Source organism: Bufo bufo, chromosome 9 (genome assembly GCF_905171765.1).
Source record: "Bufo bufo chromosome 9, aBufBuf1.1, whole genome shotgun sequence".
In the NCBI taxonomy this organism is placed as follows: Eukaryota; Metazoa; Chordata; class Amphibia; order Anura; family Bufonidae; genus Bufo; species Bufo bufo.
This window is the reverse complement of record NC_053397.1, coordinates 205,262,538-205,289,451: the sequence shown is the minus strand read 5'-3', so window position 1 is coordinate 205,289,451 and position 26,914 is coordinate 205,262,538. Positions and strand designations below refer to the sequence as shown.

The following is a 26,914-nucleotide window of genomic DNA, read 5'->3' as shown; positions in this document are numbered from 1 at the left end:
AGCCTGACATGTGCATTACCTTTACTGGCTTTTTGTCTATGCACTGTCCCTTGTAACAGCTGCTCTACCTTCTATTAAGTTCAGTTTTCCTCTCCCTCAGAGGCTGGCACTTGCTGCAGACACGTTTCTTTCTTCTTTCTGCTGGCTACTCTTGGTTCACAGGGCTGGTGTATCCCTGTCTGCTTACCTCTCTTCCCCACTGTGGCTACTACACTCCAACTCCCTCGCACAGTAGCTTCCAACCAGAGGACTAGGATGACCTGCTCACACCTGTTACTGCATCTAAAGGGCTGGCTAGTTAACCCCATATTTCCATACCCAGCCTTCGGAAGGAAAGTGCATTACATAGTGTCATAACACCCCTTTGCAGTGACCACTGGGTCACTGCATAAAGTCTTGTTGAACAATTCAAGAACTTACTGGATTTCCATCTGGACCGGCAGCACCCCTGTCACCAGGGTCTCCATGAAAACCCTGAAAAATAGAAACATATAAATGAGTGACCATATATGCTGAAGATATTGAAGACATCCCCAATACTGGAATCCAAAGTCTGGAAATTTTTCGATCAATCTGTAATACTGCAGCCCAATTTACCAAGTCGTCAGGATAAGCCCTCATTTACTCAGTGTTTGGGCAGTGATTTCCATCAGTGATTTTGAGCCAAAACCAGGATTGGAGCCTCCACTGACATAAGGTATAAGGGAGAGATCTGCACCTGTTCTGTGCTTAGAGCCGCACCTGGTTTTGGCTCAAAATCACTGATGGAAGTCACTGACCGAACACCGACTGTATGAATGAGGCATCAGCCATCCATATTTTACTGGCAGAGGTTGGACACCCTGCAATCTTGCATTCAGCTGTTTTGCAGTAGTGCCGAAAGTCAGTGCTGGAACTACAGCTCCGTCCATGGAGTGTAGTAGACAGAGCTGGTTACATTCACTTCAGCGGGAGCTGTAACCAGCAATGTCCAGTACACACAATGTACGGAGCTGTGCAGTTTCAGCAACGACTACCAGTGCAGAAGCTACTGCAGAACAACCGATCGGTGGGGTTTGAGGAGTCAGACCCCAGTTGATCAGATATTGATGACCCATCCTGAGGATAGGTAATCAATATAAAAGGACAGGAAAACCCCATTAAAGTAGTTATCCCATTTATATCCATCTAGAAAATGTATTTCTGCAGTCACGTAGAGCTTGCTATAAACGTTGTCTGGCTTTCAGCTATCAACCCTTTGTCTTGGCCAAATGTTATTTCAATAATAAGATAAGTGGTCACCAGGCATACTGATGCCGCTTATCTCCAGTTGGAACAGAACCTAATTTAACACTAATAGGAATTAGATTGTTATTCCATACCAGCAAAACTGAAAGAATTTGCCTAAAGAAATGTCATCAGCCCTGAATAGAAACTAATAGTGACAAATGCACAGCAAGTGTCATCCGCAGTATGTGAGCGGCATTCATTCACTTCCTTTCTCTGGGCTGCAGATTGGAGATTACATCATTTTGTTGGCTTTGATAAGGCTCAGTGTAATATGCAGGCTGTGAACAGCTGTCGCTGAGGTACAATATATGGGGGAGCTCAGTTTGTCAGATGTGGCAAAGCTAAGGAGTTAATTGCAGCGACTAGAATTGCTATTTTCACGTTGGAACTGAACCATAAACTGTAATGCATATGAAAAATGAGAAATTAAAGGGAATCTGTCAACACGATCTTGCACTATTATCTTCAGTACTACATGAGTAGCATTGCAGATAAGGAGTCCTGATGGATATTTTTTATTTTATTCTGGACTCCTGTTTCCCCGCATTGAGCATTTAAAGGCTATGGACACATTCAGGGGCGTTTTTTATGATTGCATTTTACACATTTTGGGCTAAAATAAAAATTTTCAATTGGTCTTAATTAAAAACGTTCAGCCTTTTTTGTGATACAGGTGTTAAAAATCTGTCTGTTTGCAAGCTTTCTGTCACTTTGCTTTTTTTTTTAAGCCCACCCTCGTAAACACTTATTTAAGCAATATTCTTATCAGTTTGATAAATAATTAGGCTAAAATACGTGTCTATGAGGTCAGGAGATCAGAGATAAGAGCTACATATGAGACATCAGATGGTGGGATAAAAAAAAGACAAAAAGTGACTACTTGCAGACTGAACTTAAAAAAAAAACAACACAATTGAAAAAATGACTTTTAGCCCATTTAAAATTGCCCCAAAAGGTATCCATAGCCTTTAAAGGCTATGGACACCTTCAGAGGCAATTTTTTTTCTATGATTGCATTTTACTCATTTTGGGCTAAAAATATTTTTTTTCAATTGGTCTTTAGTAAAAAAAAAAATATTGAGCTGTTCTGTCACAAAGGGTTAGCTGTTTTGTAGCTGTGTGAATGGTACTTTTTACTTTCAATTTGTGCCGGTTATCTAATAACCCTTATCTCTAATTTACTAAAAGGCCATAAACACTTATTTAATCCACATTCCTATCAGTAAGAACTGAGCTATAATAAGTGTTTATAATGTCAGAGATATGGAGCCAGTCAGATTAGCTGGCTGACCAGCAAAGAGAAAATTCTGATCCCTCTATTAGAGCATCTCAGCCCTATACAGAAAAAAGGGTTCCATATTTGTAATAAAGACCAATTTTAAAAATGATTTTTTTGCTCAACATGTGTACATAGCCTTTAAAGCTGTGATTAAATATTTTGTCAGGACTGCTGTGCATGCGCACAGGAGTCCTCTCGATTGTGTTAGCACAGCAGTGCTGACAGCAGGGGAATGGGGGACAGTAGGAAAATTAAAAATGGTGATCTGGACTCATGCAGTACTACTCATCTATTACTGCAAATACTAGTCCAAAATCATGGCAACAATTTCCCTTTAATAAGAAAATAATATTAGCATTCCTCAGCTTTCACGTTTATGCCTGTTTTCTCTACAGCGCCCCTGCTGGGAAAATAAAGCACAACAGTTCCTGGTTCAAAAAGACTAAAGCTACCTATTGACATTGACATTTTTAGCATCAGATTCCAGTATTTTCTGTATGATATTGCAGACAATCTAAAGTCTATGTGAAATTTATTTTTAGGGGGAAATACGACAGAGGTTATTCTGGATTGTTTTGTCCATGTCATATGCCAATAAAGATAACATTAAGAAGTACTGTACATTGACTGGCATTGATATTTATGACTTTTTTAAGGGTATGACCAAAATGTCAGGTTTCCTGATGCAGTTTTGGAAGCCAAAATTAGAAGTGGGTCATAAAAGGAGAGTAAGTGTAAAAGACAGATATGACCCCCTATTTTTTGAATTCGCTACCTGGTTTTGGCTTCCAAAACAGCATGCAGAAACCAGATCATATGGCCGTGTCCTAAGGGATTCTTTGCCAGGATGACCCATAGAACTGGTCTATTTCTAAAGCATATAGCACTACTAATGTAAAAAAGTGCTCCTCTCGTTCTGGGTGTTATCATTCTTCCTTTCAGACTGTAAAAGATTCATTGAGTACATACCCCAAGATCTACCATTGAGAACTGCTCTTGCCCCATGTTATAAGGGTATTGATAGGGGCAGGGACGTATCTCCCATGAAAGAAGGAGAAGCAGCTGCTATGGCTTCGAACTTAGGAAGGAGCCCAGGAGGAGGACAAATACATTTATTTTCAGGGCCCAGGGAGCGGTGAGTATAGTGCTTCTAGTCCTAGCGCTGGTATTACTCGCCGCTCCCTGTTCTTCTTCTCCGGGTGCCCGCACTGCACTAAGTCCTGGAAGTGCACAGCTTCAGGACGGGATATAGTGTGCGTAGGAGTGCACTATGACCTGACACTGTGCGACGTCAGGTCACAGTCTATAGTGCGTGCCTAGACACAGTGCTGCACGAACAGCGGAGGCAGCTATAGGAGGAGAATAGGTTTTTTTTGCTTTTTTTCGGTCTGGACTGCATTAAGGTGGAAGCCCCAATCACAAATTTTCTGTGGACACAGTCAGTTCCAGTTATGATCCTGGAAGGGGCCATGGCAATGAATTATTACACAGTGCTCCATTGAAGTCAATAGGTCATCCATACAATGCATGGATGTGTAGGGTCTCTCTTTGTAGCTGCTCTCCTCCCTGGCTGATAGAGGGGGGTCCTAATTGGATTCCAACTGCCCTGTTAAAGGGAACATGCCACACTTAACATGCCGCCTGAACTGCCAGCAGCATGTCATAGAGCCCGAGCAAATTGATATATAGCTTTGTGGAAAAATATTCAGTATAACTCACATTTCATTTATTAAAGTTTCTGTGTATCCTGGATTTACAGGCTATGTACACCTTTAGGTGGATTTTTTATGATTGCATTTTACTTATTTTGGGCTTAAAATCATTTTTTCAATCAAAAATATTCAGCATCTTTCTGATAAATGGTTAACTTCTGTCTAGCTTTGAGAATTATACTTTTACTTTTTGCCGGTTATCTAATAACCCTTATATCTAAGTTACTAATAGCTGAAAAACACTTATTTAAGGCACATTCTTATCAGATAAGAATTAAAGGGAACCTGTCATGTGGATATTTGATTATAATCTAACTAATTATATACAATCATTAACTACTAAAAAGTGCCTTAGATGTATTTACTTACTGGTGTGACAGATGGTTACCTCATAATATACACACAAAGATGCCGCATGCTAATGAGCTGATTGGAGTCCTGCGTGATGTCATTGAGTCCAGCGTATATTTAATTCAGAGTTATAGCCACTCCCCTGCCCACCTGCTGCTGATTCATATGGAAAATAACTGTCAATCAGCAGCAGGTAGGCGGGGAGAGTCAGGAGCTCATGAATATTCAGGACTCATCATTATCAGCTGGAGCTTTTCAATACAATGTTGATGTTGGCAGATTGACTGGGTCAATTAAAGAAAGTGACCCAGCATTTTGCTAAGAGAATCAGTCACTTATTTATGTTGCCCTTAGTTAGGACACCATAAAACTGGTGACTGGTTCCCTTTAAGCTATAATGAGTGTTTATAAGGCCAGAGATAAGGAGCAGTCAGCTGAGCTGCCTGACGGAACACAGTAAAAACACAAAGCCTGCTACTAGAGAATCTCAAGGCTGTAAGGAGAATGGGGCTCAATAATTTTAATAGACAGATTTTTTTTAGCTCAAAATTTGTACAATCCAATAATAAAATACATTTCCCCCAAAGGTGCCCATAGCCATTAAGAGCCCAGTGGGCAGTCCTAATAAGTAATTGCCAGCTATCTGTATGCACAGTTATACAGGGAAAGCAGCTAATCACTGTGTAGGACTGGACTCCTAAATCCAGAATGAGCAGAGATTAAAATTGATAAAAGGCAAGTTATTCTGACTACTCAGTTTCCCCTGCTTTAACTTGCTGCCCTAAGATTGGATAATATTTTCAAGATGACAGGTTCCCTTTAAGGTAGAAAAAAGGCCGTCTTAACCAGATAACCCTTTTAAAATAATTCCAGATTTTTAGAAGCATTGTTTCTTCTCTTGAATACAGATTGCCTTTTTGGCTGTTAATTCAGATACTCCCAAGAGCCATAATATTAAAACAAGATATGCACTGCAATATATAGCCTCAGCCCATAAATCAGCCGCTTCCATTCTGTGCTGCATGATCCAAATGTATTTCTCACACTCAAACAGCTATAACCTCAGCTCTAAACTCCTACGTATGCGTTTGCAGATCACATCATTTATCTATGAGTACAATAACAGAGCAATGGTAGATAGTGATAGTCAGAAATTACAGAATATAAATCCAATGTTGGTTATGTGAAGTAGAACATACAGGACAGTGGAGCAATTTACTAAGCTGAATGCACCAACATTTTTGATTAATTTGCCCAAAAATACAATACAAAACAACCGGTGTACATGCCAGGACCATTTATAGGGAATTTATCATCTATAATTTTTCTGCTAGTTAAAACCAGATACTGACACATATTTTTTTTTTTCTAGCCTGTTTTTATTTTCTGACTGTAGATTTTTTTTATTCTATCTTCTATGCAAGATTACGGGGGGCTACCATCTTGCCTGAGCAGCTCTTAACATCATTTAGAGATATGCTTTACAGAAGGCACATGGGCCACTGACACAATAGACTCGAGAGAACTCACTGACTTCTATGGGAGAGTGTTGTAGGCATGCTCTGTGACCTGTGAAAAGGTCATTGTGCAGGGACGGAGAGGAGCTGAGCAGTGACCATATCATAATAAGAATGGTGGTGTTATCTTTCATTTTAAAAGGAGATATAATAAATGGATATGTCGCACTAAAATAAGGTGGAGATCCAAACAGAGGTGCTCCCACTAACAGACAACACCCAGTCTGAAGGAAATAAATAGTATAAATAATTGAGGTGGGGCACACTCTAAAAGTATAGGGATCTTTATTAACATGTAACACTATTTATCACAATACAATATGGTATCAGCATATATAAGAATAAATATAGAATAAAAGAGCAGCAGATAAATACTGTTACCAATATTAAAATAGTGGGTTTAAAAGGCAACAATAAATAAATACAAAGTAAGAATATATAGTCAGATAATATAATTTAATATAACTATGGATCCCAATAAATTATGTTGTGGAGTTCATATATTCAATAATAAGTTGAACTGTTCAGTACTGATCATACAAATTTGCAATAATGATCATACAAGTAATCCACTGATCGTACTTGGTATATTATTCCATAAATTTTTGTTGCGGTAATGCAAGTAATCCTCTCCTGCAGACAGTCCTTAATCACAACTGTTAACAATAGTCAGTATTCCAAGCGTATTCAGCCTGAAGGTTTTGTTGAGCAATAATCTGGCTGTTCATACGCACAGCGGCGTCCCGCTGTATTTGCTATGAGAAGCGATCGCTTGGAAGAAATGTGCAAGATCTTACCCGAGGGTTTAGATGTACTAGATAATGAGCTCTCGACTCGGCGTGTCTGTCTTGTCTCCGGTCTCAAGAGCTGATGTCCAAGTTTGAATTTTGGCGCCAGTGGAGTGTGTTTGCTACACGAGGTATGAACCGGTCGTATAGTAGCGTATAGTAGTCATTCTTTAAATCCCCAAAACGCGTCTGGTGTTAATCCCCCCATTGGGAAGAGAGACCCTGCAAGACCGAGGAAGCCTGGAAGATTGCTGTCCAAACCAACGAATTGCCGCAGTGATTTAAACGCTACTATACGACCGGTTCATACCTCGTGTAGCAAACACACTCCACTGGCGCCAAAATTCAAACTTGGACATCAGCTCTTGAGACCGGAGACAAGACAGACACGCCGAGTCGAGAGCTCATTATCCAGTACATCTAAACCCTCGGGTAAGATCTTGCACATTTCTTCCAAGCGATCGCTTCTCATAGCAAATACAGCGGGACGCCGCTGTGCGTATGAACAGCCAGATTATTGCTCAACAAAACCTTCAGGCTGAATACGCTTGGAATATTGACTATTGTTAACAGTTGTGATTAAGAACTGTCTTCAGGCTGAATACGCTTGGGATACTGACTATTGTTAACAGTTGTGATTAAGGACTGTCTGCAGGAGAGGATTACTTGCATTACCGCAACAAAAATTTATGGAATAATATACCAAGTACGATCAGTGGATTACTTGTATGATCATTATTGCAAATTTGTATGATCAGTACTGAACAGTTCAACTTATTATTGAATATATGAACTCCACAACATAATTTATTGGGATCCATAGTTATATTAAATTATATTATCTGACTATATATTCTTACTTTGTATTTATTTATTGTTGCCTTTTAAACCCACTATTTTAATATTGGTAACAGTATTTATCTGCTGCTCTTTTATTCTATATTTATTCTTATATATGCTGATACCATATTGTATTGTGATAAATAGTGTTACATGTTAATAAAGATCCCTATACTTTTAGAGTGTGCCCCACCTCAATTATTTATACTATCTTTCATTTTAAGGCTGCCTGTGATGATGAACAAGACGATTGCTGAGAAGTGATATCTACAGAGCAGGAAGCCTTGACATATTCAGTGGTCAGTGTTTCTTTTAAATATAGTAACATGGAAAGTAAAAAAAATACAAAAATTCAAAACACATTTGTAGATATGTATGCTGGTGTTGAAGCTGGTCTTGAAGCTCCTGGGCCCCAATGCAAAAATCTATAACATGGCCTCTTACGTGGCAACCTCAGGCCTTGGGCATGACTGCAAACTGTTCCAATATGGAGCATAAACATAACTGCAAATGTTTGATAATTTTCATGTGGCTCCATCTTGCATTGTTTTAGGCTCAGCGGTCCTTTAAGTGCTTCACGAGACAGAGGACAGCTGTGGTGAACAAGCGCTACTGTTGTACACGACACACCCAGATCTGCGTTCTTAGCAATAGCTTTTTAACTCTTTTATGTGGAAAAAAAATAGATTTTTGAGAATGTCTGAATCACACTGCCGAGTTCATGAACTAAGGTGAAGCTTTATTTAAACCATGTGCGCAACCTACTCAACTTCTGCATTTTTTATTATAATGTGTTTTTTAATACAATTTGTATTTCTCTGTACTTGTCCACCTACACATGGAAATTCTGATTTGGGTGGGATATCCTCTATCAGTACAACAAAGTATGGGGCCCTCAAAGTATTTTATCTGGAAGTAGATTACCAAGTTTTCACCATATTATTGCTCCTATCAGGTACATGAGGGCCCTTATGTGGCCTCCAGTTGGACATTTTTGCCCCAGGTGGTCATGATCATAGCCATGGAAGTATTTTGATCTCATTTATCTGAATTGGGAACACTCTGAGCCGTTTAAAAGGACTGCTAGGCTATGCTATGCTCAGTTGTACTAAAGGCTAGATCTAAGACCAAAATCTTTACTGCTACAATTTCAAGTGCTACTTGTAGGGTCCCAGGCAGAGATGGAGGCCCACAGATTTTTGCAACCATAGGTCCAATAAATAATTTGTTTATTTATAAGCTCACCAATGTTACCTGCCTCACCAACATGCTTATAGGGTATGTTCAACGCCTCGAGGTGGGACCCGCACCTATCTGACATTGGAGGCATATTCTAGTGCCACACATGTATGAACTGAGATGACCCCTTTAAAATATGTATTTGTGATCTGCACAAGCACAAGCATAATGGCTTCATTATTGATAGGTAGTAAGGGGAGTAGATCAGGGAGCTGCCAGGGCATGCGTCCTTGGTGCTCTCTCACCATCTATTCAAAGGGGTTGTGCCAAGATGTCAACTTAACTTCTATCCACAGGAACACTCTGAATGTGTTGTGCCCAAGCATAGAAGCTGATAAAATTGGGGGTTTGGACATATTTGGTAAAAGGATGACAAATTACATACAACGCCTTGAGTCTGATCAAGTTGAACATTAATTCAATTTGTGGCACAATATCACAGTCGAAGAGGCAGAGCAGTCATGAACTGATCTTGGGAACATCAACCACGTGGAAGATCACAGAGAGTGGCTGGGCCGGGATTTCACGTACCTCCTATAGTTGTAGAGATGGATGTGGCTCTTGTGAGATACCCTCTACCAGATGGAACCCCCAAGAGTAAGCCACTGGCTGAGCCGCGAACTCTTTGTGGGTCACTATAGCACAATCTGTTTCACTATAGGCATGTGATGACATGTATACTGTAAAGGGCCTTTACACGGGCCGAGAGTCCAAAAGATAATCGCAAACAAGAGTTCATAGGAACGCTTGTTAACGATTATCTGGCAGTGTAAATGTGCTGCCGATTACCCAATGAACAAGTGAAATGCTTGTTCATTAGGTAATTGAAGTTTGTGCGCACACAAAAATTGTCTTTTACCGGCAGCAAACAATGAGTACTGGGAAAAATGATGGCATTAGTGATTGCTCCTCCCCATACTCTAGAGCAGATCGGTCTCCTCCATCAAAGAGCAGCAGATTGTTGGGAAGGAACGCTTCCATCCCAACAATCTGCTGCTCTGGCATCCTGTGTAAAAGGACCTTAAGAATTCATGTTCTACACACCAAGTGGCAGAGCACCCAAACCTAAGACTGTCTGAGCAGCTCTGATTGTATAAGTACCTTGTATTGGGCCCCCTGCAAGGGTGTAGCTAGGGGAACAAGAACTGGAGCATGTGCCTTGGGTGGGGGACGTCTACAAGCTACTTTGCCTGGAACAGGGTATGTAGAGGTTGAGGGCAGTGAACTGAACCTTGACTCGGGTAAAGGAAAGCCTAGCTGTGATCTGTATGTGGTTTCACAAACCCCCAAATAACCCAGTGCCAGGTGTTGGCAAGAAATCCTTGATCCGTAAAGCCAGAAAATCAGTAGGAATGTCTCCTTGCCCAGTAGTCGTCCCTCTTTGTGCTACAGTGTTCTAACCTCTTAGTATACAATTACACAGTGGGCATTTGTACCAGCCTGAAAGAAGTCGAGACACCATTTATTGTGAAGGATTTACTTACAGTCGACCAGCTATGGACAAGTGCTGCTATTCATGGCCTTCACTTATGATAGATTAATCAATAAAACCTGATGCACTTGGGATCCCATAGCAAACAGGAGGGACATGGGATACAAAGCGCACAAAAATATTCCAAAATACAAGCCATAGGTTGGAGCTCCTGACCAAAATGTGTTTGTTGTGTCCTGCAGTTTAATTCTGTTACACAAAAAGTCTTCAGCCACAAAATTAAATCTTTGTCGACAAATAATACATTTTTTGTTACAAAGTAGACAGTGGACTGAATAAAATGAATGGTAACCCTAAATTAACTTCTCGCATTAAAAATAGTTCCTGCGCCAGGGAAAACACATTTTTCCGGAAACCTAAAATGAAGACTTGAAAAAAGAAATGTTACAGCTTCAGCGGCAGACTTTCTGAATAGCTTAATAGTCCAGCCACCAAGGGGACCATTTCCCTCAGACGTGCTTCCTAAACACGTTATACAGTTACAAGGACCAGGAAAGCGCGTGATTGGTTGGCTTCCAGTACAGTACCTATTTAGAACCGTAAAGCTCATGTGCACTTTGTATGACATCATTTGGGCCTTTTTATAGAGCCAAGAGCAGAAAGCCAGCGGCATAGTAAACATATGGTATTATAAGGTCTCTGAACTTTGCCAAATTGCAACATTTACAAACTAAAGCTTAATACGGTCCCAGCCAAGTGTGAACTGTGTCTGACTGTGTGAGATTAATCCTCAGTAGTAAAGTTTTAAACCCCCAAGGGCTCATCGTGCAAAATAGCATTGGTACAAAATACATGTAGGTATCACTGGGCATTAGATGTACCTTGATTAAGGTTTAGACCCAGACTGCTAGGATATGCTATCAAAGTCAGATAAGTACACCTATCTCCAGGATGGGGACCCAGAAGTGAAGGCGAGCACACTGCTCTCCATTCACTGCTAAAGAAGTGCCAAATAATAGGCAGACGGACATGCTCGGCTGTTTTTGGAAGTCCCATAGCAGTGAATGAAGAGTGTACCACACTTGCACAACCACCTCTCCATTCACCTCTATGGGACTGCCGGAAATAGCCCAGATAACGCTCATCTATTTTCCGAACTCCCATAGCTGGAAATGGAGGCTGGCCTCTCTTGCGCAGTGCGCTCTCCTTAAGTGTTGGAGGTCCATTGTGGATATTGCATGAATATCAAAAACACTATAGGTCAAATGATTTCATGTTTTTTGTGATCTGGAATGGATCTGAAACTCAAATATAAAATTTTGACCATCACTGTCCTACAGACATAACATGTACCCTTGGAGAACACATACAGTATCTCAGGTGGTGAACCTGGGTTCTAGAGGACCTGCACACCCCACTAGGTTTATCATATTATTTTTATACATTATGGGGGTATTTACGGTTGTTTTTGTGTCATTTTAAGTCTGTCTTTCCTTTATGTGCCAGCACCAAATTTCTAAAATGGTGTACCTTTATAATATATTTGGAGTGAGTACAATGTCGTAGTACACCAGGGGGTTGACTGGCGTAGCTTGCAACTTTTTGGCGACTTTTGTAAAAGACACACATAGTAAATGTGCCATAATCCAGGTCTAATCTCACTTTTAGCTCTTAAGGTCCCTTTACACGGGACAATATTACAGCAGATAGCCGGGAAGGAAGCGTTCCTTCCCGACAATCTGCTGATCGCTGGTGGAGAAGACTGCTGCATTTACATGCAGTGATCGCCTCCAGAGTATGGGGAGGGGCGATCGCTAATCCAAACGCTCTTCCCCACACTGACTCGTTGTTTGCCGGCTGGAGATCGTGCTCTGCTGTAAACAATCATTTTTGTGTGCGCACAAACGATCAGACTAACCAATGATCAGGTAATCGGCGGCACATTTACACCGCCCTTTCATCTGTACCATTCACGACCTGTGTAAAGGACCATCTAAATATAGACCACTGTGAAAAGTGGTGAGGAACACCAAATTTTGCAAACATTTACCAAATGTCGCAGAAAACTGCGCAGTTGCCACTTCGTAAAGCCACAAAACGGACATATCTGATTTGATAAATGCCCCCCTATCTTTTTATGAAAATGTCATAAGCTCTCTCGTTACTTTGGTCAACTAATTCTATCTTTTTCATAAAATGATACAAAGACAATTGACTTTTTTTTTTTAATAAACATTCTTGAAGATCCTTTTCTACGTACCTGCCCACCTTTGGGTCCTGTCTTTCCAACTGGCCCTGGTATCCCCTGAGAGTAAGCACAAAAAAATCTGCACTTAAAAAGATTTTGTTGTTCACAAGCTAACTGAGCTGTTAGTAGTAAGACCCCATACTGAGAGCCTTGGTCAAGCTCTAAATGATATTTCATGGCACTTTAGAATAAACTTACTCGTTCTCCTTCAGGTCCGGGAGGTCCTGGCACCCCAGGTATTCCAATAAAACCCTAAAATAAATACAGAATTTCTTATTTGTATTACAGGTTTCTTAAACCTACACCAAATTGTACAGTCTACTATTATGGATCCAGTCAAACAACTTTAGTTCTTTGAGGGTTGAGTATGTCAAAGCTTTACTGGAAAATGCAGAATGGAATACACAAGTCATGCATGAAAATAACCCGGAGGTATTTAAAGAAACATCTGCCTGGTGAGTGGACTTGTTAAATGTGTATCATTCATACAGGAGATCTGTCATAAATACAATTAATTTGCCCGGGAACGTCTGCTGTGCTTTAGAGCTGCCAAGCTCGGGGGAGATATGAAATGTTAATCGTCACTTGTAGACAACTTCCCCCATACAAATATGTTACTAAACCTCTCGATGCAGAATAATCCCTCTCTGTCCACTGTCTGATTGTTGTGTTTGTACATGCAGAATCCAGGGCTGCCATAACTTGCTCAGGTTTCCGTTCCTCTTGTAGTATTAGCTAATCCGGTGATTGACAACTCACTTGTGTCGTAAGGGTGGTAAAGTGCGATATTTAACCATGATTAATTCATTGTATGGAAGATTAGTAAGCAAGGTTGAGGGACTTTAGATGTTCCTGTCTGTGTCTTCTCCGTGACTTATAAGTCTCTCTTCTAAGAAAGGAAGTGACTAACTCTTGGTATTTATGGTATAAGACCAAATGTATCTTAAAGTACATCTGTCACCTGCCACTTACAGCTATTTTATGGTGACGGGAATGTAGGAGATTCACAAAGATCCAGTGACATCTCCATGTTCCTGTGGACAGATGGCCTCCTATATCTTTTTCCCATCCTGCCCACTTCTTTACAACCAGATCATCTTGCTCCATCACTGGTGCTGGACGGTAAGTCCTAGTGATATGGATTAACATGCACTGATAGTCAATGTTAGTGAATCTATCCACACCTTCACAAGAGCCTGGGGTAGATCTTTTAGACATAGCAATTCTCTGGAGCTTAGGTCTAGTCCTCTGAGGAGTGAGCACTTAACACAGTAACAACTTCTCACTTCTCACTCCGCTAACTATAGACTGAGCTAGGGACGGACTTAAGTCCCTCCACTAACTTCCTGCAGGGACCGGGTCAGAATTATTAACCCCGACAGATCCATACATAACTATAATGGGTACATTACAAAGAATTGAATAACATCACATAACAAGAACAGTGTGCACGTACCCTGTTCTGAGCTACTGCATTTGGATGTAAGCACAATGTTCTGCATTGCTCAGAAAGGCCTGAAAATATCTAGACCCAACCTATCCAACAGCAGGGTCTGAATGACTCTAATTAACACTTACAATTATATCAAGAGGCTTTCTTCATCACAGGAGTGCCTCTTTTCTGGCATTTCTGTCCATACTATCTGTTCACTAGAAGCAAGCAGCAATAATAAGGCGCTTTAAGAGGACCTGTCACCTCTCCCGGCACATATGTTTTAGTAAGTATGTTTTGCCCCGTGAAATGACAATTCCGGAGGGTATTCCCTCATAACAGCGCAGTGAAAGGGTATCCCCTCAAAACAGCTGTGAAATTCCTCTGTTATTTCTCCTGAATATTTATAAATAAATGGACAACTGTTACTATTTCAGTTGTCAGAGTGGGGTGTGTCCTTGGACTGTGAGCACTGATAAGACAGTCTCAGACACCCCCCCAACTGGTAATACCCAGTGTCAATTTAGTCCTACATTTTTAGGAGGAATAACAAAGGAAGGTCACTATGCAGATTATTATTATTATTTTTATTAGGGATACAACTTACATTCCTCTTTAAATTGAGGCATCAATGTTGGAGCTACTTTGAATATTAGAAAATTGTTTTGAATAGTAATTTCTTAATACCATATTGTATCATACTTACTCCCTATAACAGTGGGCATGATTTAATATCAAACTTGAGGGTCATCAAGAATATACAATTTCCTGTGTTTAAAGGGGTTGTCCGAGACTTACTTCTTGATGACTTATCCATAGGATAGCAGATCAGCTGTTTTACCAAGCTCTGGTGCTGGGTTACTGGTCCCATTCACTTGAATGCTGTGGTAACCAGGCATGACCATTACACTGTAGATGGAACCAGGCATGACCATTACACAGTAGATGGAACCAGGCATGACCATTACACAGTAGATGGAACCAGGCATGACCATTACACAGTAGATGGACCATGGCATGGCCATTACACAGTAGATGGAACCAGGCATGACCATTACACAGTAGATGGAACCAGGCATGACCATTACACAGTAGATGGAACCAGGCATGGCCATTACACAGTAGATGGAACCAGGCATGACCATTACACAGTAGATGGAACCAGGCATGGCCATTACACAGTAGATGGAACCAGGCATGGCCATTACACAGCAGATGGAACCAAACATGACCATTACACAGCAGATGGAACCAGACATGACCATTACACAGCAGATGGAACCAGGCATGACCATTACACAGTAGATGGAACCAGGCATGGCCATTACACAGCAGATGGAACCAGGCATGGCCATTACACAGCAGATGGAACCAGGCATGGCCATTACACAGCAGATGGAACCAGGCATGGCCATTACACAGTAGATGGAACCAGACATGGCCATTACACAGTAGATGGAACCAGACATGGCCATTACACAGCAGATGGAACCAGACATGACCATTACACAGCAGATGGAACCAGACATGACCATTACACAGCAGATGGAACCAGACATGACCATTACACAGCAGATGGAACCAGACATGACCATTACACAGCAGATGGAACCAGGCATGGCCATTACACAGCAGATGGAACCAGGCATGGCCATTACACAGTAGATGGAACCAGGCATGGCCATTACACAGTAGATGGAACCAGGCATGACCATTACACAGTAGATGGAACCAGGCATGGCCATTACACAGTAGATGGAACCAGGCATGGCCATTACACAGCAGATGGAACCAAACATGACCATTACACAGCAGATGGAACCAGACATGACCATTACACAGCAGATGGAACCAGGCATGACCATTACACAGTAGATGGAACCAGGCATGGCCATTACACAGCAGATGGAACCAGGCATGGCCATTACACAGCAGATGGAACCAGGCATGGCCATTACACAGTAGATGGAACCAGACATGGCCATTACACAGTAGATGGAACCAGACATGGCCATTACACAGCAGATGGAACCAGACATGACCATTACACAGCAGATGGAACCAGACATGACCATTACACAGCAGATGGAACCAGGCATGACCATTACACAGCAGATGGAACCAGACATGACCATTACACAGCAGATGGAACCAGGCATGGCCATTACACAGCAGATGGAACCAGGCATGGCCATTTCACAGTAGATGGAACCAGGCATGGCCATTACACAGTAGATGGAACCAGACATGACCATTACACAGCAGATGGAACCAGACATGACCATTACACAGCAGATGGAACCAGGCATGGCCATTACACAGTAGATGGAACCAGGCATGGCCATTACACAGTAGATGGAACCAGGCATGACCATTACACAGTAGATGGAACCAGGCATGGCCATTACACAGCAGATGGAACCAGGCATGACCATTACACAGTAGATGGAACCAGGCATGGCCATTACACAGTAGATGGAGTGGGGTCTGTAGCTTGTAAGAACAGCTAACTCCCACTGATCTGATATTGATGACCTATCCTAAGGATTAGTGGTCAAGAAGTAAGTTTATGACAACCCCTTGAACTTGAAGTTCCGCCAGCAGCCAGTCATTTACAACAGCAGGTATTATGATAACGGGATTTGCAGGAAAAGTACGGTCAATACTATGGAGTTGCTATTCATGCAATTTCCAAATCAAATATATATTTGCTCCAATCTGAACCTGAAGAAACAAATAGGGATGAGCGAATCGACTTCGGATGAAACAGGAGCAGGAGCTCCGTACAGTATTAGAATGTATTTGCTCAGATGAGCTGAAGTATTGGAACCGAACCAGAGTTCAGGAAATAGTTTTTTTACAGTACAAAGCAATAACTTCGGCTCATCGGAGCCAATACATTCTAATACTGTACGGAGCTCCTGCTCCGTACAGTATTAGAAACAAATATGATTTTCTGGGCCTAATCTCATAAACATTTCTAACGCTGACTTCAGGATAGAAAGCTTCTCACCTTCAAAATGTGCCCCAGGCGGAATTTTTTAAAAAAATATTTCTTAACCTTTGTTTTTTTAATGTTTTGAGAAATAAGATGGTTTTCACTTTGAAGCATGTATCAATCCCCCTCCTGTGATTTCACACATGATCATTACATCTCAACACTCCGCACATGCCAAAAAATGCAGCGACTTACTCCAATCCCTTTAGGGCCTGGGATTCCTTCTGGTCCTGCTAAGCCCTGTTATAAAGAGATGAAGTAGGTTAGCTTCCTATGGAGACGGTTGTGTTATTCTCTCTTGTATACAAGTAGTAGCTGCCTCTAGCAAAGTCATCATGAAAACCACTAACCCACAAATGCTCTCATGGCTCTTAGTTACTTTGCCTTCAGATGGGCTCGTCGGTTTGGATCCTCTAATGTGGAATATTTCGAGTGCAAGAAACTCGTACACACTTTATGCATTTGAAGGTTGTGTCTTATAGGAAGATGCACTTTGCCAGTTAGTGGCATTTATGGATCTAAAGACACCTGCTGTTTAGTCTTGCAAATAAACCTTAAAGGGGTCGTCCAGGATTTTAATTTTTTTTACGGAAACAGCATCACACCTGTCCATGGGTTGTGTCTGGTAGTACTTGAGTATTTCTCAGCAGGATCCACCCTATTAAACCAGGCATGCTGCCTGGTAGGATTGATCCTACCGATCAATGGGATACCTGTCTTGTGAAAATCAGTTGCTGCTTTCCCTTGAAAAAAATAATAATGCAGTTTTTCATGCAAATGAGGGCTTCAGTGCATTGAAGGGCGGGGGTCTTGTAACTCAGTGCACCTCGGCTCCGCAGCTCGCCATTGTTGTTCCCCCACCCCTTGGTGCACTGAAGCCCTCAGTTGCATGAAGAAGATGTCTTTTTTTTTTCTCAGGAACCCCAAAAACCATTTTCAAAAGATACTGTAGGTATTACTTTGATTAGCAGGGTCAACCCTACCAGGCAGTGTGCTGGTTCAATATGGTTGGTCCTGCTGAAACGTGCTGTTTAAAGGGAACCTGTCATCAACTGTATGCTAACCTCACTGAGGGCAGCATAAAATAGTGACAGAAATGCTGATCTCAGCGGTGTGTCACTCATCAGCTAAAGGTAAGTGGTTGCTGAGAACCAGCATCATAATCATTGCAGCTCAGGCCTTGAAAAGAGTCCAATCTACCTGAGAGGAGTCCTGGTTATTATAATCTCCTGCTCTCCCCGACCATCTGCTGATGATTGGCAGTTCTCTGCTAGAGAGAAATGGAGAAAACTAGGTAGAAGACGGTCAGTCATCAGCAGGAGATTATGAATGACCAGGACTCTTCTCAGGTGGCCGGGACTCTTTTCCAGGCCCAGTCTGCAATGATTGTGATGTTGGTTCTCGGCAACCACTTACTTTTAACTTTTCAATGACAACCGCTGAAATCAACTCTCCTTTCTCTACTTTATGTTTCAAAAGGCGTTTATTGTTTTTTTTGCACATAAGAAACTGTCTCTACTTTATAATGCCATTAGTGTGGGTAGCATAAAGTTGATGACAGGTTCCCTTTAAGTACTATATACTAGAAAGTTATACATATTTCTGATATACTTTGTGTTTCTCTTCTTTGCCATTTTTACAATCTCTGCTTGCTCTTGGTGACTGGAAACATTGTTCTTTTTAGTCATGTATGACCTAAATACATCATCAGTGCTCCCCTGCCTTGATTGTGCTTAAAGAGGACCCTTCCCCTCTCCTGACAGGTCTGTTTTAGTAACTACTGGCATTCCCTGTGTTATAACTTTTCTGGAGTATCTTTTCTTATAGCTTATTTTGTGCCATTACTCTATTATTCCTGCCAGAAGTTTAGGAATTAAGGTCCATCTGGGTGTTACCAATTGGGTGGGGGGTGTCTCTGCACAGTCTGTAACTAGCAGCATTGATTGGATAGTGTCAAACTACGCAGGGACACCCCCCACCAACTTGTAACACCCAACTGTACCTTTATTCATAAACTTCTAGCAGGAATAATAAAGGAATGGCACAGCATAGAGTCATAAGAATAGATGCTCCAGAATGGTTAGTACAATGGCAATACAATTATTTCCTAACACAGACATGTCACTAAAGAGGACACGTAACCTCTCCTGACATATACCGTAAGTGCAAGTAAAATCTGTCAGGCTCACAAAACAGATTGCCTATAATGGATACATTGTAGCAAACCATCATCTGCGAGAAATATTTGCTTCCCCATCCTTTTGACACCTGATGGCTGGCTTACTCATATCAGTATTTTGTGCCCAAAAGTCATGGACGCCATTTATAAATTTAGCTCATTTTACGACTCATCTTAGTCACATCTATTTTTCAAGATAATTCTCATTCAAGGGAGGAGTAAAAATTGGTGCATTCAATGTACTTCACTTTTTTGGTGCATTTTGCTTCCGCAGATTTTGTTGCAGAATTTTCCGCGACTGAAAAAAAGTACCATTCACCTGAAGGGGATTTGCAGAAATCCGTGTACTTGCTGCCCCATTCAAATAAATGGAACAGATTTTTAGCCAAAATCCGCACTTTGTGAAGCCGCCCTTAGAAGTCCATATACTTATATAGTGACTAAGCTTAAAATGATAAAACATAAAATGATACTACATTTCGTCAGCAGTTTCTGTGGCACCGTCACCACCATATGGCACAGCATCACAGAGATTATCTCCCCTGTGGATCTCAATACCGGACAAAAAAAAAACTTTTCCATTTAGTCCCCACATGCATTCTGAATGAAAAGAGATTCGTTCAGGATGCATCAGGACGTCTTCCATTCCGCAGCATTCTGTTTTGTGACCGGACACAAAGCCGCTGCAAACTGCGGTTTTGTGTCCGGTCATAAAAACGGATCTGGCACTGAAAACAATGTAAGTGAATGGTGACGGATCATTTTTTTTTAGGAGCCTAAAATAAAAAAAATCGGATCAGTTACCCATTGACTTTCAATGTATTTAGTGACAGACTTTTTTTTCCTTTTTGATTTCACACAACCGCATCCTAACGGAACGGATGCATCCTGATGGGTAAAATCTAAACAGATCCGTTTAATTCCGGTGTTGATCTCCTCTGCCGTATCTCAATACCAGAATTAACAACGCACATGGGAATGTAGCCTGATACGGCATCTGATGGAGCATGCTATCATATTTTTGCCTTTCGGAATAATACTATGGGAGCTGGATTATGGTTCTGTACAACTCATTAGTCCAAGTTTAAACTGAAATATTTGCACGGATATCTTTAGACAGATTGATTTAGAGGGGTCCTCTATAGGTCTATCAGATTTGTATACATGAGGCTGTGGGCCATATACAAAAACACCACAGCCCTACAAGCATGGATGATTGAGTCTGCTCTCCATAAATTGCGGAATAAGATGGCGGACTCATTTTCTCAACATAAAAATTGTATTTTAACTAGTAAAATGCTGTATGGCTGTTGATACTCAGCCTAAAATGGTTAAGCACAGTTACTGCACCTGCCTGCCAGGGAAACCACGTGCCCCCACGACGCCAACCAGCCCAGGAATTCCCTAGAAGGAATAATAAAAACAGAACAAAACACAGTTAACATTAATTAGTAACAATGAATCCACTTTGTGAGTGATAATATCCAGATGACACCTGCTACAGCAAGACTTTATCATACTTATCATAGAACACTTGTTCTATTCAGATGCAATAGTGTCGTTATTTTACTAAGTGCTGGCATTAGAGATTTTTTTTTACGCCGGTCTTTTACTCCCCTTTTGCCCTGGCTTTGCTGGTGGAAGATGCGACTCATCATAGATTAGACGCACCTTCAGCGGTCCATGCACCCGACAGAAAAAAACTAGACCAGCCCCTGATTGGAGTTGTTTTTCACCAACATTTACGTCTGTTTCCAAACATAAATGTAGATAAATTTGTCAGGGTCGGAGTCCGGTTCCAGCACGCCCCCGCCGCACCCTGGACACTCCTGTGCATCAAACGCAGCGCAAAAATGCCCGTGCGCAATATATTGTAGGATTGACATTCAGAAAGTCACACAAAGGGGGTCGTGCAACATTGTAACAGCAAAAACTGGCATTAAAAATAGGTTCGTATATGACTCCCAGTATGTGTGAACTCCAGGCCTATTAGACATACACACTATGAGGATTTTGGCGTCCTCGTGCTGTCTATAACGTGACAGATTCTGTTAAATTTGGCCTCTTGTTTTACTTTCGAAGCAGCCGCCAAGCCACAGTTAATGTGGTTGATTTAATAAGTGCACTGCAGACATGTAAATGGAAAATGTAATATAAAATCTCTGAGCTACTGTTACAAAGGATTTCTGCTGAAATGTGTAGGCAAAGAGTGAGATTTATTCCGATCAGCACTGGAGTGTTTACTAGGAGACATTGACGTCGGGCTGTGGAATTGTAGCTCCTGGCAAAAGTAGAGGAGAAGAGTCTGAGGCTTTGTTTTGGGTAGCCACATGGTCGGCCATGGACTGTGATCGGCTTCTTATGTGACCTCTGTTGGAGCTGACTGACCTTTAAAAAGGTGAACATCCCCTGGATAAGAGGAGTGTTTCAATATTTTTTGTCATTGAAATGCTCTTAAGGAAATGAACATATATGTAAATTTAATTTGCAGTGTATGTCTTGGTCAGTAATAGTATTGATGACTACAGAGCTATTGATGGCATTACCGGGCTGGTAGGGCTGCAACTGCTGTGACGCCAGCTGATTTATAGAATAATTTGTTGGTGCTATCATCTAGTAAACTATTGCGCTAGATTGGCATCTATCATCAGTTTTTTATGGCAGGCCTCAGGGTTAGCTCATTATAGTCACTGACTAACTAAGGGACCTCTGGGAAAAGTAAAGTGGAGACGTCAGAAGACAGCTGGAGCTCATGACATCACTTTGCACTGTATATGGTGTAAGATGGTAGATGGCCATATTGTGGATGTGCAGAACAAGGGTTCTTTGGACTATGGACGTTTGTGGACATTTGCCCATATGCAAAGCCATCACATCACTACTTTAGTGCACTTGGAATGGTTAACTTGCACTGTGATTTATGCCGTTGTGTGCACTTATACTCTTTGATATTGTGGAACTGCATTTTAAATCTTTTAAGTAATAGATCCAGTTCATTTGCACTGTTAATGCTATATCTGCACTGTACAAAGGGTTAATGCACAGCCAACTAATACTGAGAGGCTTTGGGACTTTCTATCTATACACTGAGAAGTTAGAGGTCTTACATAGCTACTATAAGGGACTATGTAAAGTTTTGGAGGAAAAAAGACACACTAATCTATTAACTGCCTGGTTTAGCTGTGTTGTTTATGTCTGTAAAAACGTAGTCATTCGCATAGACTTGTACTGAAACGCTATACAAGTCTATGACAGACTGAAATTGCAACATTGTTTCTGGTTAGGCTGTGATTCTCCACTCCACACCTCCTACTTGAAGGTTCTAATTCAGTTGGAAACTGTATATAAAGAGAGGAGTTAGAGCCCCTAGTTGTCTACAGATAGGAACTAGTGTTTAGTAGAAGAGACTCTGCCAGACTGCAGTAACCGAGTGACCGGAAGAAGATGCTGAGACTGGATACTCTGCCACAGACCCTGAGCCACCACCCGTTTGACCAGGGGGCCAGCTGGACGAATGAGCCACAAACTTAAGGCCACCAGCCATTTGGCCAAGGTACTAACCTTCTGAGAAAGAGAGAGTGGCATCTAGCTCAGGCCTTTCCTTAGCATATAACCTTCTTCTACCAGGGAAGAGACTGGAGAAGCCAGCTTAGTGCATTGTCTGTGTTGTTTTCCACTTGAGTTCCTTCAGTAAAGAGGCACATTGGTTTACTGCAGACCCTGACTCTCTGGACTTGTTTCTCATTGGGGTTCACCAGGCCTTACCATCCCGTCCGGAGAGCAGCAACAAGTGGTGACACCTCGACGGTGTCTGGAGGACCCATCATATTGTTGGAACCACCCCAAACATGGCCACAACAGATGCATTTTAGTATCTGTCTTACAACTACACTGCGTGCAGAATTATTAGGCAAATGAGTATTTTGACCACATCATCCTCTTTATGCATGTTGTCTTACTCCAAGCTGTATAGGCTCGAAAGCCTACTACCAATTAAGCATATTAGGTGATGTGCATCTCTGTAATGAGAAGGGGTGTGGTCTAATGACATCAACACCCTATATTAGGTGTGCATAATTATTAGGCAACTTCCTTTCCTTTGGCAAAATGGGTCAAAAGAAGGACTTGACAGGCTCAGAAAAGTCAAAAATAGTGAGATATCTTGCAGAGGGATGCAGCACTCTTAAAATTGCAAAGCTTCTGAAGCGTGATCATCGAACAATCAAACGTTTCATTCAAAATAGTCAACAGGGTCGCAAGAAGCGTGTGGAAAAACCAAGGCGCAAAACAACTGCCCATGAACTGAGAAAAGTCAAGCGTGCAGCTGCCAAGATGCCACTTGCCACCAGTTTGGCCATATTTCAGAGCTGCAACATCACTGGAGTGCCCAAAAGCTCAAGGTGTGCAATACTCAGAGACATGGCCAAGGTAAGAAAGGCTGAAAGAAGACCACCACTGAACAAGACACACAAGCTGAAACGTCAAGACTGGGCCAAGAAATATCTCAAGACTGATTTTTCTAAGGTTTTATGGACTGATGAAATGAGAGTGAGTCTTGATGGGCCAGATGGATGGGCCCGTGGCTGGATTGGTAAAGGGCAGAGAGCTCCAGTCCGACTCAGACGCCAGCAAGGTGCAGGTGGAGTACTGGTTTGGGCTGGTATCATCAAAGATGAGCTTGTGGGGCCTTTTCGGGTTGAGGATGGAGTCAAGCTCAACTCCCAGTCCTACTGCCAGTTTCTGGAAGACACCTTCTTCAAGCAGTTGTACAGGAAGAAGTCTGCATCCTTCAAGAAAAACATGATTTTCATCCAGGACAATGCTCCATCACACGCGTCCAAGTACTCCATAGCGTGGCTGGCAAGAAAGGGTATAAAAGAAGAAAATCTAATGACATGGCCTCCTTGTTCACCTGATCTGAACCCCATTGAGAACCTGTGGTCCATCATCAAATGTGAGATTTACAAGGAGGGAAAACAGTACACCTCTCTGAACAGTGTCCGGGAGGCTGTGGTTGCTGCTGCACGCAATGTTGATGGTGAACAGATCAAAACACTGACAGAATCCATGGATGGCAGGCTTTTGAGTGTCCTTGCAAAGAAAGGTGGCTATATTGGTCACTGATTTGTTTTTGTTTTGTTTTTGAATGTCAGAAATGTATATTTGTGAATGTTGAGATGTTATATTGGTTTCACTGGTAAAAATAAATAATTGAAATGGGTATATATTTGTTTTTTGTTAAGTTGCCTAATAATTATGCACAGTAATAGTCACCTGCACACACAGATATCCCCCTAAAATAGCTAAAACTAAAAACAAACTAAAAACTACTTCCAAAAATATTCAGCTTTGATATTAATGAGTTTTTTGGGTTCATTGAGAACATGGTTGTTGTTCAATAATAAAATTAATCCTCAAAAATACAACTTGCCTAATAATTCTGCACTCCCTGTACAATATTCCCCCTTCTTGAAGTTCACTTTAGCAGAACCACAGAGAGGTCTGTGTATTGAAGTGGTAATGGTTGGTAAAATTCTGATGCGTTATGGCCGCAGGAAAAAAAAAAAAATTCTGTTAGTTACTGTTAATGTCGCCTGTGTGATAGACGTGAGGGATTTTTTCCAAGTCATTCTCATAAATACCAATATAAACGCACATATGGAAGATGGAGATTTTGGCAGCATAATACAGTTATAAATACAGGCAAGAACCGAGATCAAAGCCCTTAACTTTCCATTCAGATTTCTGATCTTATCAACATTTTACGGTGTACTTATTTGCAAAGCGTTTTAGCAGTGAAAGAAATGTTTCAGCAAAAAGCCATAAACGTATCCATACTGTATGCAATTTTTGTCACTGCCTCCTGGGCAGAAATTTCCCAGAATGATCATAAATTAGATCAATTCAACAGTTTTTAAGGCAGTTATTTTAATGACAATGAAGTCTGGACACATATCTGCTAATACTAGTCCTTAAAGAGGACTGCTATCTTATTGGGAATTGGAGTATCTACTATAACATGCATGTAAGGAGCAGTGACGAGCCATCTTTATATATTATTTTATTTGCTACTTTGTTACATTATTTAATATCCTATTTTATTTGCTACTTGCTATTTTTTAAGGCAAAAATGCTTATTGGGCTACATGGCAATTTTAGCTGTGTAATGAGCTGTAGGAGCATATGTGGCACAACCTCCCATTCTATTATGTTCAGAATTTGATGAGGATTTAGGAGCAGATTCCACGTCCAATGCATGTGTGGTGCCCTTGAGCAAGGGTACTTTGGACTATGGACATTTGTGGACATTTGCCCTAATTGCTACTGTGCAAAGCCATCAACCCACTTACTGTTAACTTTCACTGTGATTTATGCTGTTGTGTGCACTGATATTGTTTCATATTGTTGAACTGCATGTATATGTTTATTGTAATATATCCTGTTTAATGGCACTGTGGAAAGGGTTAATGCACAGCCAGCTAATACTAAGAGAACTTTATGACTTTCTACCTATGCAAAGTTTTGGAAGGGGAGACGAAACAGACCCCCTTGTCCTCCAGACTGTCTGGTTTAGCGCTGTTATTTATGGCTGAAGACTTGCTTATGTCTGAAAAAATACTGCTTATTCATACCCATAACCTTGCATTGAAGCACCATACAAGTCTATGATAGACAGAAATTGTAACATTGTTTCTGTTTAGGCTATGGGTCTCCACCCCTCCCACTAGAAGGTTCTAACTGTATATAAGGAGAGCAGTCAGAGACTCTAGTTGACTGCAGATATGGACCAGTGTTTAGTAAGAGAGACTCTGCCAGACTGCACGAGGTACCAGAAGAAGATGCAGAGATGGGGATGCTGAACAACAGACCTCAGGTTACCAGCCTGTTGACCAGAGCTCCAGCCAAATGATTAATAGTGATGAGCGGCATAGGCAATATTAGTTTTCATGATATTTTGTAAATTTTTCGCATAATATTTGCAATAAATTTGTGAATTCTAGAATTATTATTTTCGCGATTGCACAAATCGGCACTAATGATGCGCATTTGTTTTGTGCAATACATGCAACTTCACATTTTATCAGGTCTGACTACATATTACTGATTGGTGCACTAAGTATTGTTGTGACATCACAGCACTATGTCTAACAGAGACACTAATCCCTATCACAGCACAGTAATTCCTATCACACTACCTAACATCCTGCACTGGAACCTATCAGCTACACTATATCACTATCTAACCTACACTGACTATCTCCCACTAACTATCTGTATTATATACACTCACCTAAAGAATTATTAGGAACACCATACTAATACGGTGTTGGACCCCCTTTTGCCTTCAGAACTGCCTTAATTCTACGTGGCATTGATTCAACAAGATGCTGATAGCATTCTTTAGAAATGTTGGCCCATATTGATAGGATAGCATCTTGCAGTTGATGGAGATTTGAGGGATGCACATCCAGGGCACGAAGCTCCCGTTCCACCACATCCCAAAGATGCTCTATTGGGTTGAGATCTGGTGACTGTGGGGGCCATTTTAGTACAGTGAACTCATTGTCATGTTCAAGAAACCAATTTGAAATGATTGGAGCTTTGTGACATGGTGCATTATCCTGCTGGA

General features: G+C 41.3%; 1 protein-coding gene across 1 annotated transcript in view; it reads right to left on the bottom strand.

The window, feature by feature from the left end:
• The window catches only part of COL24A1 (collagen type XXIV alpha 1 chain), a 241,707-nt gene that overhangs the window by 116,409 nt on the left and 98,384 nt on the right, over positions 1–26,914 (bottom strand). Inside the window, exons 9-13 of the mRNA XM_040407488.1 lie at positions 20,635–20,688; positions 17,301–17,345; positions 12,874–12,927; positions 12,688–12,732; positions 421–474 (exon numbers count right to left, since the gene is read on the bottom strand). Coding sequence (XP_040263422.1) covers positions 421–474; positions 12,688–12,732; positions 12,874–12,927; positions 17,301–17,345; positions 20,635–20,688 — 252 coding nt within the window. The remainder of the gene's footprint in view (positions 1–420; positions 475–12,687; positions 12,733–12,873; positions 12,928–17,300; positions 17,346–20,634; positions 20,689–26,914) is intronic.